The 13,211-nt window shown below is 40.3% G+C and overlaps 1 protein-coding gene across 3 annotated transcripts in view; it reads right to left on the bottom strand.

The window, feature by feature from the left end:
• Window positions 1–1,986, bottom strand: part of LOC100711473 (actin-binding LIM protein 3) — a 57,454-nt gene extending 55,468 nt beyond the window's left edge. Inside the window, exons 1-2 of one of the 3 annotated variants that reach the window (XM_019364117.2) lie at window positions 1,809–1,986; window positions 1,473–1,719 (exon numbers count right to left, since the gene is read on the bottom strand). In XM_019364117.2, the coding sequence (XP_019219662.1) occupies window positions 1,473–1,491 (19 nt within the window). In that variant the 5' untranslated portion in view covers window positions 1,492–1,719; window positions 1,809–1,986. Of the gene's footprint in view, window positions 1–1,472 lie in introns of all 3 variants that reach the window. The other 2 variants (XM_019364118.2, XM_019364119.2) reach the window with 2 other exon arrangements.
• Window positions 1,987–13,211: the final 11,225 nt, after the last annotated feature.

Genomic DNA, 13,211 nt, shown 5'->3' with positions numbered 1-13,211 from the left:
AAAAAGAGACCACAACAGTGCACCTGTTGTCATGCTCAGCTGCACTAAAGCAGGTGAAATGCTTTCTCACTGGTCAGATTTATGACGTTTAACTGATTTCATGTTATATTGTGATGATCAAGAGTTCCCGTTATTATTTTTGAGGAGTGTATTAGTGACCACTTGAAAATAAAATGGCACTAATGATATCTAACATGCAGTAACTCATAAGTAAAATCACTGAAATTTTTACATTTGTATAACTGAGACTTCATGATGGGTCCCAGGACTGGAAACCACTGCTCGCCCGAGGTAAATTATTTGACTAGTTGAGTTGCAGTAGAGTTGAGATATCCAGTGATTCACACAAAGCATGCAAAAAATATGAAAAAAACATTTAAAGCATGAATCTTTTAACAGTCTTGGGATCCATCGGATTTATCTCGTGACTTCATAAGTGATCCCAGTTATTCTGCTCTGTTTGAAAGCGTCTCATGTTTACTCTGACCTGTGACTTCATTGGTAAAAAGCATGAATATACCAATAAAGCTCTGAACCAAATCAGCCAGCAAACAGATAATCCTCTTCTTTTCTGTGGCAGAGTTTGTGGGGGTTACAGTCGCTCAGCTGGGGGTGGCCTCAGCTATACTGACATGGTAGTACTTGTGCCAGTGTAGCACCACCAAAGCCCTTATAAGGTTAACTATTCTGTGTGGTGGGAGGTATAAAATTGAATGGCTGCTAGGAGGAGAAGGCAGCTGCTTGGTAGCTCTTACTGGAAAGCACTGTGTCACAGCAGCAGAGCCACTTTGTTCTACGTTTCTTCAGAGATACCATTCTGGGATTAGGTGGTTTCACATTAATAAAAAACCTGCTTTTATTTGGTGCTATGTTGAGTCACTGATGCATTTTAATATGTGCGCCCAGAACAGTGTCAACCACAGACGAGCTCTTTTGTCTTCCAGCTATCAAAGAACAGCAGGCTTCTTCTCTCCAAAATACATCTGACAAGCCATCACAAAGTCTTCTGACCGTCTTACTTGTATTGACAACAAAAAAATATTTCTCTCTTTCACATACACACACACACACACACACAAAGAATAATAACAATAAAATCTTCTTCAAAAAGTAAATGATCGAGTAGTGATTTTAAATATTGGGTCAATAAAAGGAAACAGCCTGGGTGATATGACTTTAGAAATGTCTCTACTGTTGGAGTCCCACATGAGTCAGTACATACTGCTGACAGTCCTCAGAACTGGCAACACGCAGTGACATTGAGGAAAACATTGATGAATCCCGTCACCGATCTATAACCAATATCATGCTCTGTTTCAAAATGCCACTGCCAAAAAAAAGCTAGTTAACAGCCTGTCAATAAGTGAGCCAGTGATCAATAACCTTGGCGAGGGGCTGTTTATGTCTACTTCAAGCTAAGCCCTCCCAGGACACTGTGGTATTGATCAGGCAGATTCGCGCACACTGCTTACCGTCCGTCGGTCCGCTCATGGTGCGAAGTTAATTCCCAGAAGCTTGAATGAGAGTCGCCCCGGGCTCTGGAGCAGATCAGTTAAACCTCGAGTGGCAGGGCAAAAGCTCCGAATATGACAACTCTCTCGTTCCCCGTCCGACTTAAAACTCTCCCTCCCTCACTCTGCCTCAGCCTTGAAAGGGCTTTCCCTGCTCCTCCCGGCCAGAGGATTACTGTCAGGCGGCGGATCGCTCTGCCTCTCCACCCTGCGTAAAGGCAAGAATTAAATGGAAACTGACGATTTACTACTTCTCCTCAAGCTTCCAGCTTCTTCTGCCTCCTCCACCTCACAAACCTCAGCGGTCGTCGGTTCCGGTGCAGACGCGTCCATTGCAAACTGTTCTGTCACAGCAGCGCCACTGAGGTCGCCTGTAAACCGGTGCGCTCCAGCGTCAGGGCTGATATGCTGGATGCTGAGTTTCTGGGGGTGTTCGCAGACTCTGGAGATGCCGGAGCATCTTTGGCCGGGCAAGGCGGGGGCTTTTCTCGCGGTGAGAGAGCGCCGAACAGCGTCCGAATTCCAAAGTGCGTCAAAAACAAAAGCCTAAATATCCGAAACCATAACTGCCCACATGATAGTCAATGGTCGTGCTTATATTTTTGTGAAAATTTCTATCACCTTTGCTTTGGCGTTTCTTCGCTTTTGCCCTGTAATATTCCAGTCAACAAATGTCCATTTTTTTTTTTAACTTATTTAACATTTTTACCTAATTTTTTAGCTCCACAGGGGGTGTATAGAGAGGAAATTTTAGTCAAACGCATTTAAATTGGATTAATTTTGTAGCGTGAACTATCAATAGTTTTTGATTTTGATTCAAACTATTAAGTGTAAATTCCCACACGTAGTGAAGTAGCTGTCGTTACTGGTTTACAGTCGCTTATGTCGGGTATATGAGCTAAATTTGGACACCCAAGTTTGTGAGTGCCATTACCTGAGAACGAGGCAACGTAGGATTTTGAAATGTACACCATATGTGCATTTACTAAAAATCTCAGAGGAGCTGGCATCTCGACCTCAAGGTCAAGGTCAGAGGTCAACTTTTCTGAAAATCACCTAGGATTTTCACATTTATATCACAGATGCAACTGTCTACTAGTTCATGCGGCTATTTGATAAGTACAGCAGGAGGCTGGGGGTGGCACTGGGCTGCCTATATTTTTCTTATTTGTGTTCAGTTCTGAGCCTGGTTCTGCAAGATATTTCTTCCTGTGATAACAGGCAGTTTTTCCTTCCCACTGTCACCAAGTGCTTACTCATAAGCGGGCTGTATGATTGTTGGGAGGTTTTTTATAATATTGTAGTGTCTTTACCTTGCAGTATAAAGTGCCTTGAGGCAACTGTTGTGAATGGCCGCAATATCAATAAAACTGAATTAAACTGAATTGAAATATTCCATGAATAGATATTTCTATAAATGCATAGCTAAATAAATAGCAAAAAATTGACAGGACAGACCAAAGAAAATATTATCTGTAAATATAGAGAAACACCAAGAGGTGGCAGTGTATGTTTAGAAAAAAAAGCACGGCACTATCAGTAAAGTCTAAGTTTGGATAGTATTAAAGTAAGATGTGACAAAAAGAGAGAAGAAAAGGTGAACATAGCTGGAATGCATTTATTATTGTCCGTAGAAGAAGAACTGGGAAATGTTTTTGATGCTGCTGAACAAAATCACAGGAATATTTATTTGGTATACTCCACTACTCTTTGAATTGCCAAACAGGTGTTATATATATATTTCTTTTGAAGACTTTGGCATGTGATTGTTCTCACTTGCAGGCAGCAACCCTCCAACCAAAACATGTTTATACAGTTAACTTTCAGTCTGTCTTGGCTCACTTCCCTGTAATTGAGAAACAATGCACAGGATATTTCCTGCAAATGCTGAAACTCATCTAACCTCTACTGCGAAGATGAAGTAAAAATAAAGTCAGGGAACGCCTAAGCTCAAAATCTAACAATCCTCAGTATATTAAACCTGGCTGAGGTGTGTGTTTAGCTTTTGATCTGGTTTTTTTTAAAAGACATTAGCAGCAGCAGAGGTTTGACTCCTCCACGGAGATCGCTGCCGTGTCTGCAATGGTTGCACTCAGAATCAAAAGGTCAAAGCTTTGAGTGTCTGCTCATGCCTTCAATCGTGAGTCCGCCAAGGTCAGAAAAACAATATGTCATGCATGCAGTTTGTGTGTCTCCGACGACGCTCAGATGTGATTAATGACCCATTGTTAAGTCAGTCTGTCAGTTTAAAAGCAGTTGGGAAGAACTGAAGAACACAGTTGGGAAAGTGCACCGTGTGTGTGTGTTTGTGTAGTTCATTGATTTTCTACAGTTAGCTGATGTATTATGTTCCAAAAGAGGACGCATCTGTTGTTTGTAAAAGATGAAGTTACACTGTTTTTGGTCAGAGTAGACACACTGAGAGGAAGCTAAAACAGTAAGATCATCTGAACAATGGGATTTATGTACATGCACAGGAATATTGTATATCAAGAAAGAAGAAACAGCATACTTACCATTATATGTATAAATATAGATCGTTACATACATGTTAGTACTGTTGTTAGCACTGTTGTCTTAAAGCAAGCAAGTCCGGAGTTCGACTCCACCTCTGGTCAGAGGCCTTTCTGAGTTTCTTTAGTTCTCTCCGTGTGCTCCCACAGCCATGCCTCCCAATACCTCCCACAGACATACAATTATTGGGGGTATGTGATTCTAAGTTGCCCATATGTGTGAATGTGAGTCTGTCTCTATGTCTTTTCCTGCATCAGGCTGCAGACCTGTCCAGGGTGTACCCCACCTTTCTCCCTGTGGTACCTTGGACAGGCTGTGGTCAGATAAATCGAAATGTCACTATATCCTCTGGACTAAAGCAGAAATGGACAAGTGCTGTTATCAGCGCTCAGTTGAAAAACTGCATCTCTGATGGTATGTGGTGCATTAGTGGCTATGAAATTGGCAATTTGCGCATCTGGAAAGGCACCATTGGTTTTAGAACAACATATGCTCCCATCTACCAACAGAAGGATCACAGGATTACCTCTTTTTCAATGAATGCCTTCTGTATTTCAGCATGACAATGCTAAACAGCATACTGCATATATTACAGCAGCATGACTTCATAGTAGAAGAGTCCAGGTGTTAGGACATCATGGAATTAGAAATAAAACAAAGAAAATCCAGGACTGTTGAGCAACTGCAACTTATATCAGACAAGAATGGGAAATTTCTCTCCCACAAGTCCAGCAGTTGGTCTCTTCAGTTCCCAGATGTTTACAGACTGTTTTTAAAAGAAGAGGGGACGCTACACAGTGGTAAACAAGGGCAATGTCCTAACGTGTCGGTGCCATCAAACCATGTGCTTATTTTTTGGTGCATTTTCTTGACTTAAACATTTGATATGTTTTCTATTTTCTACTTTGAATAAATGTGGGTTTATGAGATTTGGATTCTGTTGCATTGTTTTTATTTACATTATGACACTTTTTTGGAAGTGGGTTTTCAGATTCACATCTCTGAGTGATATCATTCGTGTTGTTTCTGCAGCACATTTTGTTATTTCACACAGTTAGACAACAGAAAATCAGCAGGATTGACAGTGTCATAAAGAGGGCGCTGCTGTTTTATTGCAAACAGCTGCACCACTTCACCTGCACAGTACAGAAGCTTACGAGATGGAGCAAATAAGAGACAGACAGAAATACAAAGATTGTGCTGTGCCTTAGCAACAAGTCACCACATCCTCCTGGACAGGAAGTAACTGGCTTTGAAGGAAATATGACATAACACCTACCTATAAACAGCTCTGCAGTAACAGTAACATTTACCCTTACTACTGTTTCATTTACTTGCACAGTTCTAAACATGATAATGCCAATATTATTAGTGAATAATAATCGTAACTTAATTAAATAATAATAGTAAAGAAACAAACTGCAAACACAATACTGATATTGTATTAATTGTAAAATTGCTAATGACCTAATCTGTCAGTTATAAACAATTTATGACAGTAAATTCTTGTTGCTCTGTTTTTGGTCTCTACCAACAGAAGGAATGATGAAGGTCTTCATCTGCTGAATGCTTTGCTGTGTTTAGATGTGACCTTGTGCTATTTCTATTCGACGTATAGCATACAGTGGGTGTTTCCAGCTTTCTTGCTCAAAATAGCTTCCCGATGAGATCAGTGAGGATGAAATAAAACGTTTAACCCACTGACATAGACAAAATCAGCCAAATCACCCGTGTAATGGATAAGCGAACACACGGATGGATGATGGTTGAGCAACAGGCCTCTTTGAAGTCAGAATTGCAGTCTTGCAGCCTTAGCAAGGTTTTTTTTTCACCTTCCATTTTGCTGTGTAAAAAAAAAACTGTTTGATAATAATTTTCTGCAATAGCTTCAAAACCTTTATTTACAGACACACACACAGAAAAGTGAGACTATGCACTCTTTGCACTCTTGCGCAGTTTCTGGTTTTGCAACTACTTTTACCTTTAACCCATAAAGTTGTCTTCACAAAGACTGGGTATTCTGTGTGTCTATTTATAGCAGAAAGGAGACACAAGTCTGTACATAAAGTCACACTGTGGAGACTTTCTTCCTAATATGAAGACAAAAATTATGATCTTGACTTAAAGGAACAAGGCCTTGGTACATATGTGTTTGCCTGTGAGTTTATCAGTCAGGAAATGAAACAAGTTGAAGGTGAGGTCAAGGCTATTGTGTGTTTCAGTATAATAAGTGATCCGCCTCTGCTTCCTTCATTAAAGGGTCGTAAGTGGAGTCTGTGGGTCAGGATTCTGTTCGTTATAGAAGGATTTATTACATAAATCATAATCCAGAGATCAAGAGTCACAAGATACGCCTTAAAAGCTTCAGATTTATAGATATGCGGGATTAAAATATGCCTGAGAAATCAAAACGTGATGCTAATTGTATATCATGCAGACATCCCCTGCAATTGTTTTTTGTTTTACCTCAGGGCTTTCAGTGAGAGTGTCTTTTTCATGAGTTCCATCATAACTGCTTGTTTGTGTTATGCTAGTCTACAATGTGCAGATTAAAATGCAATGAATAATTTTGCTCAGAAACAGCTGTATTTCTCACAGCTTCTTAAAAAGCTTGTGGTGAAATTTTCTCTGGTAGTGGAGTAGAACCATTGCCCTTGGCTGACTGCCACTTTGTTTTCACACATTGTTCAAACCTGGATGCTGAGCCAGTTTTTCACAGCTTTGGTTTTTATCCTTAGTCGTTCTAGCAGCTGTGTTTGGACAGATAGGAATTCTCTCAGCCTTTGGTCTAGCATAGCAGGCGGGTGCAGCAAGTAATGTGTCTTTGCCCGCTGTGTGCAAAAGAGGAAGGTGAAACTCGGGAAGTGACAAACAGCAGTTAAAATGTGTTAATTCACACAGAATCCGTGGAGTTTAGAGATGCAACCAGTTTAAAATCACGCTGAAACATGAACGCCGATGAAGATTTCATCTGACTGAGACGAGCAAAAATACCAAACATTCCTCACACCCAGCTTCTCCAATGTGATGATTTGTTGTAAACGATTCCTTTCGTTGTTGTAGATGACATGTAAAACACTAACATGCACTATGACATGTAGTCTGAGTAGAAAGGAAAAAAAGTGTTGCATGCTTGCACTTTAGTCTTAACTAAAGCATGTGCAAAAGTCTTGAGTCAGCCATCATTTCTTCACCTTTTGCTTCCAAAGAAAAACACAACATTTCTGACCAGTTCTTTAGGTGAAAAACAACTAAGAAAAATGCCAAAGATAACAGTTACAGATAACACAAAATAGGATTTATATACCAACAAGTTGATTCTCAAAAAGCTATTTGCCAAAACCTTTGCATATCTCTGCATGATGTGCAAAGACAAACGAAGTGGCAGGCCTACAAGCTATCTACAAGCAGATATCTACAGTATCTGAAATTCATGTCTTCAGGAAATAGGGGGAAAAAAACAGCAAAGGCCTATGACAAATGGTTTCTTCAGAAAGATGGCTGTAAAGAAGCAATTGTTAGAGAAAGGAAGGCAGAGAAGCCCAAGGTATGCCAAATTACACAAGAATTGGACTGAAAACAACAGGTAACAACAGGTCTTATCAAGTGATCGTTCCAAATTTTAGTTTTGGTTCAACTCATCAGTATGTGCGGAGGAGGTTAGGATAGAGATACAACGGTGAGTGTCTACTGCCATTTGTAAAACATGCTGGAGGCTCTGTTATGGTTTGTCAATGCATTTCAGCCAGTGTTGTTGGGGATCTTGTCAAAATTAATGGAATTATTAACATAGAAAAGTATGATCAGACTTTAATCCAACATGGAATACCATCTGGAAAGTGTCTGGCTGGCAATTTTTCAGCATGACAATGATTCCAAACACACTGCCAGTGAAGTAAAAGCATACCTGGACAAAAAAAACACACACAGTGGAACACCATTACTCATGGATTGGCCTAATCAGAGCCCAGACCTCAACATTATTGAAGCAGTGAGGGATCATCTTGACAGAGAACAAAACAAAAGGCAGCCAGCGTCCAAAGAAGAGCTTTGAGTGTCCTTCAAGGAGCCTGGAGAACAATTCCCGAAGAGTGCCAGGAATGCCAAGAAAGCTTGCAGACGAGAGTTGGAATAAAGGTGGTCATACCAAATATTGACTTTCTATCTCATTAAAATTGTTGCACACGTTTCAGTAAATTGCTGCACCTATTTTTGCACTTTCCACAGAAAACAAACATGATAAATGATTTGGAAACAAAATGGATATAAGCATGGCTACACTGTCTATAGGTTAAGGTGGCGTCCACAGTATCATGTAAACCGTGTGTGAGGCCGTCCCTTACAAATCTGTTGAAATGTGGAAACACTTGATGCATCCGGTTGCCCCGAAGAGATAAAACTGCTGACAACTGTTTGCAAATGGTGCTTGAAAATGGAAGACAAATGACACAAGTGGGAAGAAAGTACCGGGAGGGGGTGAAATTGAGGAGAGATGAAAGATGAATGGCAGAGATACACACAGGGGAGAAAGGAAGAAGCTAAAGAGTTATGAGTGAAAAGGCAGAGGAGGCTAGGGAAAGTGGAGAGAGTGATGAGGCCGAGCAGAAAGAGTGACAGAGCAGACAAAATGAGAGAAGGTGAATGATGGAAAAAAGAAAGGAAGAGAAAGAACAACAGCAGCCTGATGAGAGGATGGATGAGGGGAGGAAAAGAAAAGTGCTGACGGGCAGAAAGACTGTTTTTCTTTCTGCTCGTGTGCTTCGTTCCTGTTCTGGATACCTGTCAGCACATAAAGAGCCACCTTTTTTGAACACACATACAGGTGGTACTGTACATGGACCTCTGCATATATGTGTACGTATGAAAGAACTACTTGTGTGATAGCTGAAAAAGCAAATGAAGAGATGGTCATTTTCTCATTTAAATGCATTCTGTGTTTGTGACCCTGTGTTTTTCTTACCAACTTGTTTAACTCTCACCTAGCTTCAGGGATTACTTCAATCATCTCTCAGCACAGCAGGTCCACCAAAGCATTGGGGATGTAATAAAAAAAATGCAGTGAAGTAATGGCAAAAAGAAAGATTTTATGGATAGCTGTTAACTCCTGTTTGTTTTTATGTGTTTCAATGCACATATCAGCCCGGCTGAGGTATTGAAAGGTAGGCTAACTGAAGTCCCATGTGGCAATTAGAGCAGCTGTGTTCAGCAGTGTGTTGTGGTTTCTGTGTGTAGTTCTGTAAAAAAGAAAATAGCGCTTTCATGAAATTTCTCACAACAAGTCTCTGTGGGTTTTTTCCATTCACCTGCACTCTTTCGCTCTTTTCCTGGATTGCACACATGAAGTTCCTGTCCTTGACTCCTCTCCTCACATCCTAATTCCTTCCACCACTGCAGAGTTGGTGAGGAAGAGATAGGAGAAGGGAGGAGTCATTAAAAAAAACAAGAAAATCTCACTTTGGAGCCTCATTTTGAAGCATTGTGAATAAAACATGACTTTTGGCCAGCTGCACCTTTTTTTAAACCCTACTGCAGTTATAGATCTCAGGAATTATAGAGGTCAGAAGATGTTATATAATTAGGGCTACTTTACATTCAATTCACAACATGGTACAATGCGACTATCACTGGTTTTAAATGTACACAGGCACTCAAACAATGAAGGGCAACTGAACAACTGAAGCAACAAATGCATAAAAGGACCAAGTCCTTTGAAGGTCCTCTTTACACTTTATTTTGTATATTACAGCTGTGTGCCATCCCTCTTTAATACACTGAAGCCTTGGAGTACTGTGATCGATTTCTGGGTCACTAGCAGGAGGAGAGAGGACACAAGAAGGAATAAAAAAGAGAAATGAGAAAAGCCTCGGGTCTTTTTCTGGAAAGAGAGCTTGCTTCAGACTTTTTCAGGTGTAATTTTTGGTGGTTGAGCAACAGATGCTATCCTGTTCCACTGTATTGAGAAAGGGTGGGTGTACTACAGCTAATATCTCAAAATCTGGGAAAGTAATTGGAAATCTAGATGGATAACGAGCAGCAACAGGCTGGAGGAAAAATACAAAAATGAAATTTTGAGCTGTCACTTTAAGCGACTACTCAATAAATCATTTAATCTCTAGTTTTAAATACTTCTGTGTAGTTTTCATCTGCAATAAAATCCTCATTTTCTAACTTCTTCATATTTCTTAATGAACTGTAACCCCATTTTGATTTCAGTAATGCTTTGTGGCACAGATTCAGCAAAGGTGCTGGAAACCTTCCTCAGACATTTTTGGTCCATATTGACATGACAGCGTCACACAGTTGCTGCAGATTTGTTGGCTGCATTTCCATGATGCAAATCTCACATGCTATTGGATTGAGATCTGATGGCTGTTGAAGCCATTTGAGTGCCGTGAACTTTTTGCCATGTTCATGAAACAGGTTTGAAATAAACTAAACTTTGTGACGTGATGCTTTATCCTGTAGCCATTAGAACATGGGCGCACTGCAGTCAAAGAAGGGTTGGACATAGTCAGCAACAATACTCATGCAGGCTGCGGTATTTAAATGATGCTCATTTGATACTAAGCGGCTCAAAGTGTGACAAGAAAAAATCCCCCACACCACTACACCAGCAGCAGCAGATTGAACTGTTGATACAACGCAGGATGGGGCCATACTTTCATGTTGCTTACACCAAATTCTGGCTCTACCATCTGAAGCAGAAATAGAATAATCTTCAGCATTTTCAAAAACAAAGAGGCCATACCAGAAATCCAGAAGAGTGTTTCCTTATAGACAGTCAGTTGCTTCAACTAGACTTAATTACTCTTGTAATAGTCTGATACACATGCATACTTGCGCACAATATGTAGGAGATATTTTCCTGCAGTAACTGTAGTGCAAGCTACTAAAGATCAACTTTTGAGATCGTTTATCTGGTCTCAGAGGTTTTTCTAGATGAAAACTTCTCATTTCTTAATCAGAGTCCTGGAAAATATTTGCTGTAATTAAGAAAACAACCGTCTGCAGATCACATTCAGCGACTGCTCTTTTGTGTGAAACTTTAAGAACAGTCATCATTGACGATATAAATTGTTCCCAGAACTTGGGGAGTGAACTCAGTACTTTATGTAAATTTCTGATGGATATTTGTTTCAGCAGAAAGTAATAGAAAACATTAGAAGAAAAAAATCAATAAGAGAGACAGATGTGTTTTACATGTTTATTTATCAAATCACAACAGAAGTCATCCATTTTCTTAACTGTTTATCCAACTGAGGATTGCAGGGGTGCCGGAGCACATCTGATAGCCGGGGAGCAGATCACAGCTGCACAGGTTGCCAGGGGGAACAGAGAGACAGACAACAGCATACTCCCAAATTCACAACTACAGTCAATTTATCATTAACAGTTAACCTATTAGACTTGATAAGAAACCCATGCAACCACAAGCAGAACACGCAAACCCCACAGAAAAAAAGATCACAGCAAGAAGCTGCTTCTAAAACCTACAAACAGCGTTAACCTCACTGCCCACCGCTGCGAAAACATTTTCTTCACTGTTTCCTTACAAAGATTTACTCATCATCGGTCGATTGTTGTTATAATTTGTTCAAATAAAATCTAATTTAAGTGCTTGTGAAGACAGAATTTCAAGCAGACAAGCAGACAAAGAATCAACTGGTACAGCGACATTTTAGAAACCCCTCCACAAGGACTCGTGTGTTTCAAATGGTGTGAAATGTTGGAAAGGCGGTGCGCACTCTATATATTACCAAACTGATAATTGCACAGATAACAGAAAGTAACGTAAGAACACATAACCAGATATCACTGTATCATATTTTATATTAACACAGTGAAGAAATGTTGGAAGTATTTGGCAAGAAATAAAAACATTGCAGCTAAAAATATCATTAGAGTGACGGCGCGGGATTCCCGCATTAATTTAAACATTTTACAATCAGGTTTAGTGGCAACACTCGGTAAAATAAGACTTTTTTTAAAAATGTCAGTGTACTGTGTCATAACGTTCTTTCATTAAATGTTGGTTGAAAGAACTGGTGAGCGGAAGTGTCCAAAGATGATGTATTGCCGAGGACAGATGAAAGAAGAAACTGACAAAAAGTAAGAACAAAAGAGTGACGTGAATGAGGGAGCAGCTAACGCACAGTAATGGATGGATACTTTTTGAAGGTGTGACGGGGAGCGAACATGTGAAGAGATAGAGGAAAAGATAAGGCGCAGACAGAAGAGGCGCCAAGAGGAATGTGACAGGAGGAAGTGGCCATACTCTCTGTTCTATGTCTCTTTTCCCACAGGAGGAAACATTAAAGAGCAGAAAACACAAACATTACAATAGAAAGATTAGAGTTTTTATGTGTATGTCAGACGAACACTGGTACCAGCTGCGGTTTCCTCTTTAAAGCATGTAAACCTTCAAATGAACTGAGTGCAGGCTCAGCTTTATGATAGCTTTCATTTGCACGCAAGGGGTGATTGTTGTCTTCTGCAGTACAGACCGTAGGGTGGTCGGAGCATAACTGACTAAGATCCTGAATTTCAATCATGCTGATCAAATGTTCAGCTTTATCTTCTACCAGTACGTTTGGACAAGAAGATGTTGCTCTGGGCTCTCTGACAGACATGCTCCAAAAGAGGCCATAAAAAAGGGAAGAAGCGAGTGCTCATGTTGCTCACAGCTGCTCACAGCAGTGTGTTTCTTGCTTTTCATATACAGCTAAAAGTCTAAATGGGCTGACAAAAAAAAGTACTGCCCTAAAAACATAACAAAATATTACCCATCAGTGGTGTATATTTTTAGATGATATAATTGCTTTGAAGAAGCAATATGTATATATATTATCAGACAGAGCTAAGCCACTTTGCAATTTTGAGACGGTGTTGCTCAATCAGCCTGCGGAAGCATCTTTTATCTAACTGGTTCACATCTGAGTGGTTTCAATGCGCCTCATATGTGGGAGTCTATTGTTCACGACATGTAGGTCATCATGAGCATATAAAATGACGGCTTGTGGTGATCAAGTATGAGAAATTCTCTACATGAAAGCCTTGCTGGGTACATTCTGTGGTGTGTGGGAACCTTTAGCTGCTTCCTGTTGCACGCATCATCTCCTTGAGATATAAGGTTCAGGGAAGACAGAAGACCTTCATTTGCAGCTTCAGTGGAGTTCATTCTACCCG

This window comes from Oreochromis niloticus, linkage group LG10 (genome assembly GCF_001858045.2).
Source record: "Oreochromis niloticus isolate F11D_XX linkage group LG10, O_niloticus_UMD_NMBU, whole genome shotgun sequence".
NCBI lineage: Eukaryota > Metazoa > Chordata > Actinopteri > Cichliformes > Cichlidae > Oreochromis > Oreochromis niloticus.
Note: the sequence above shows the minus strand (reverse complement) of the source record. Positions and strands in the feature narration are given on the sequence as shown.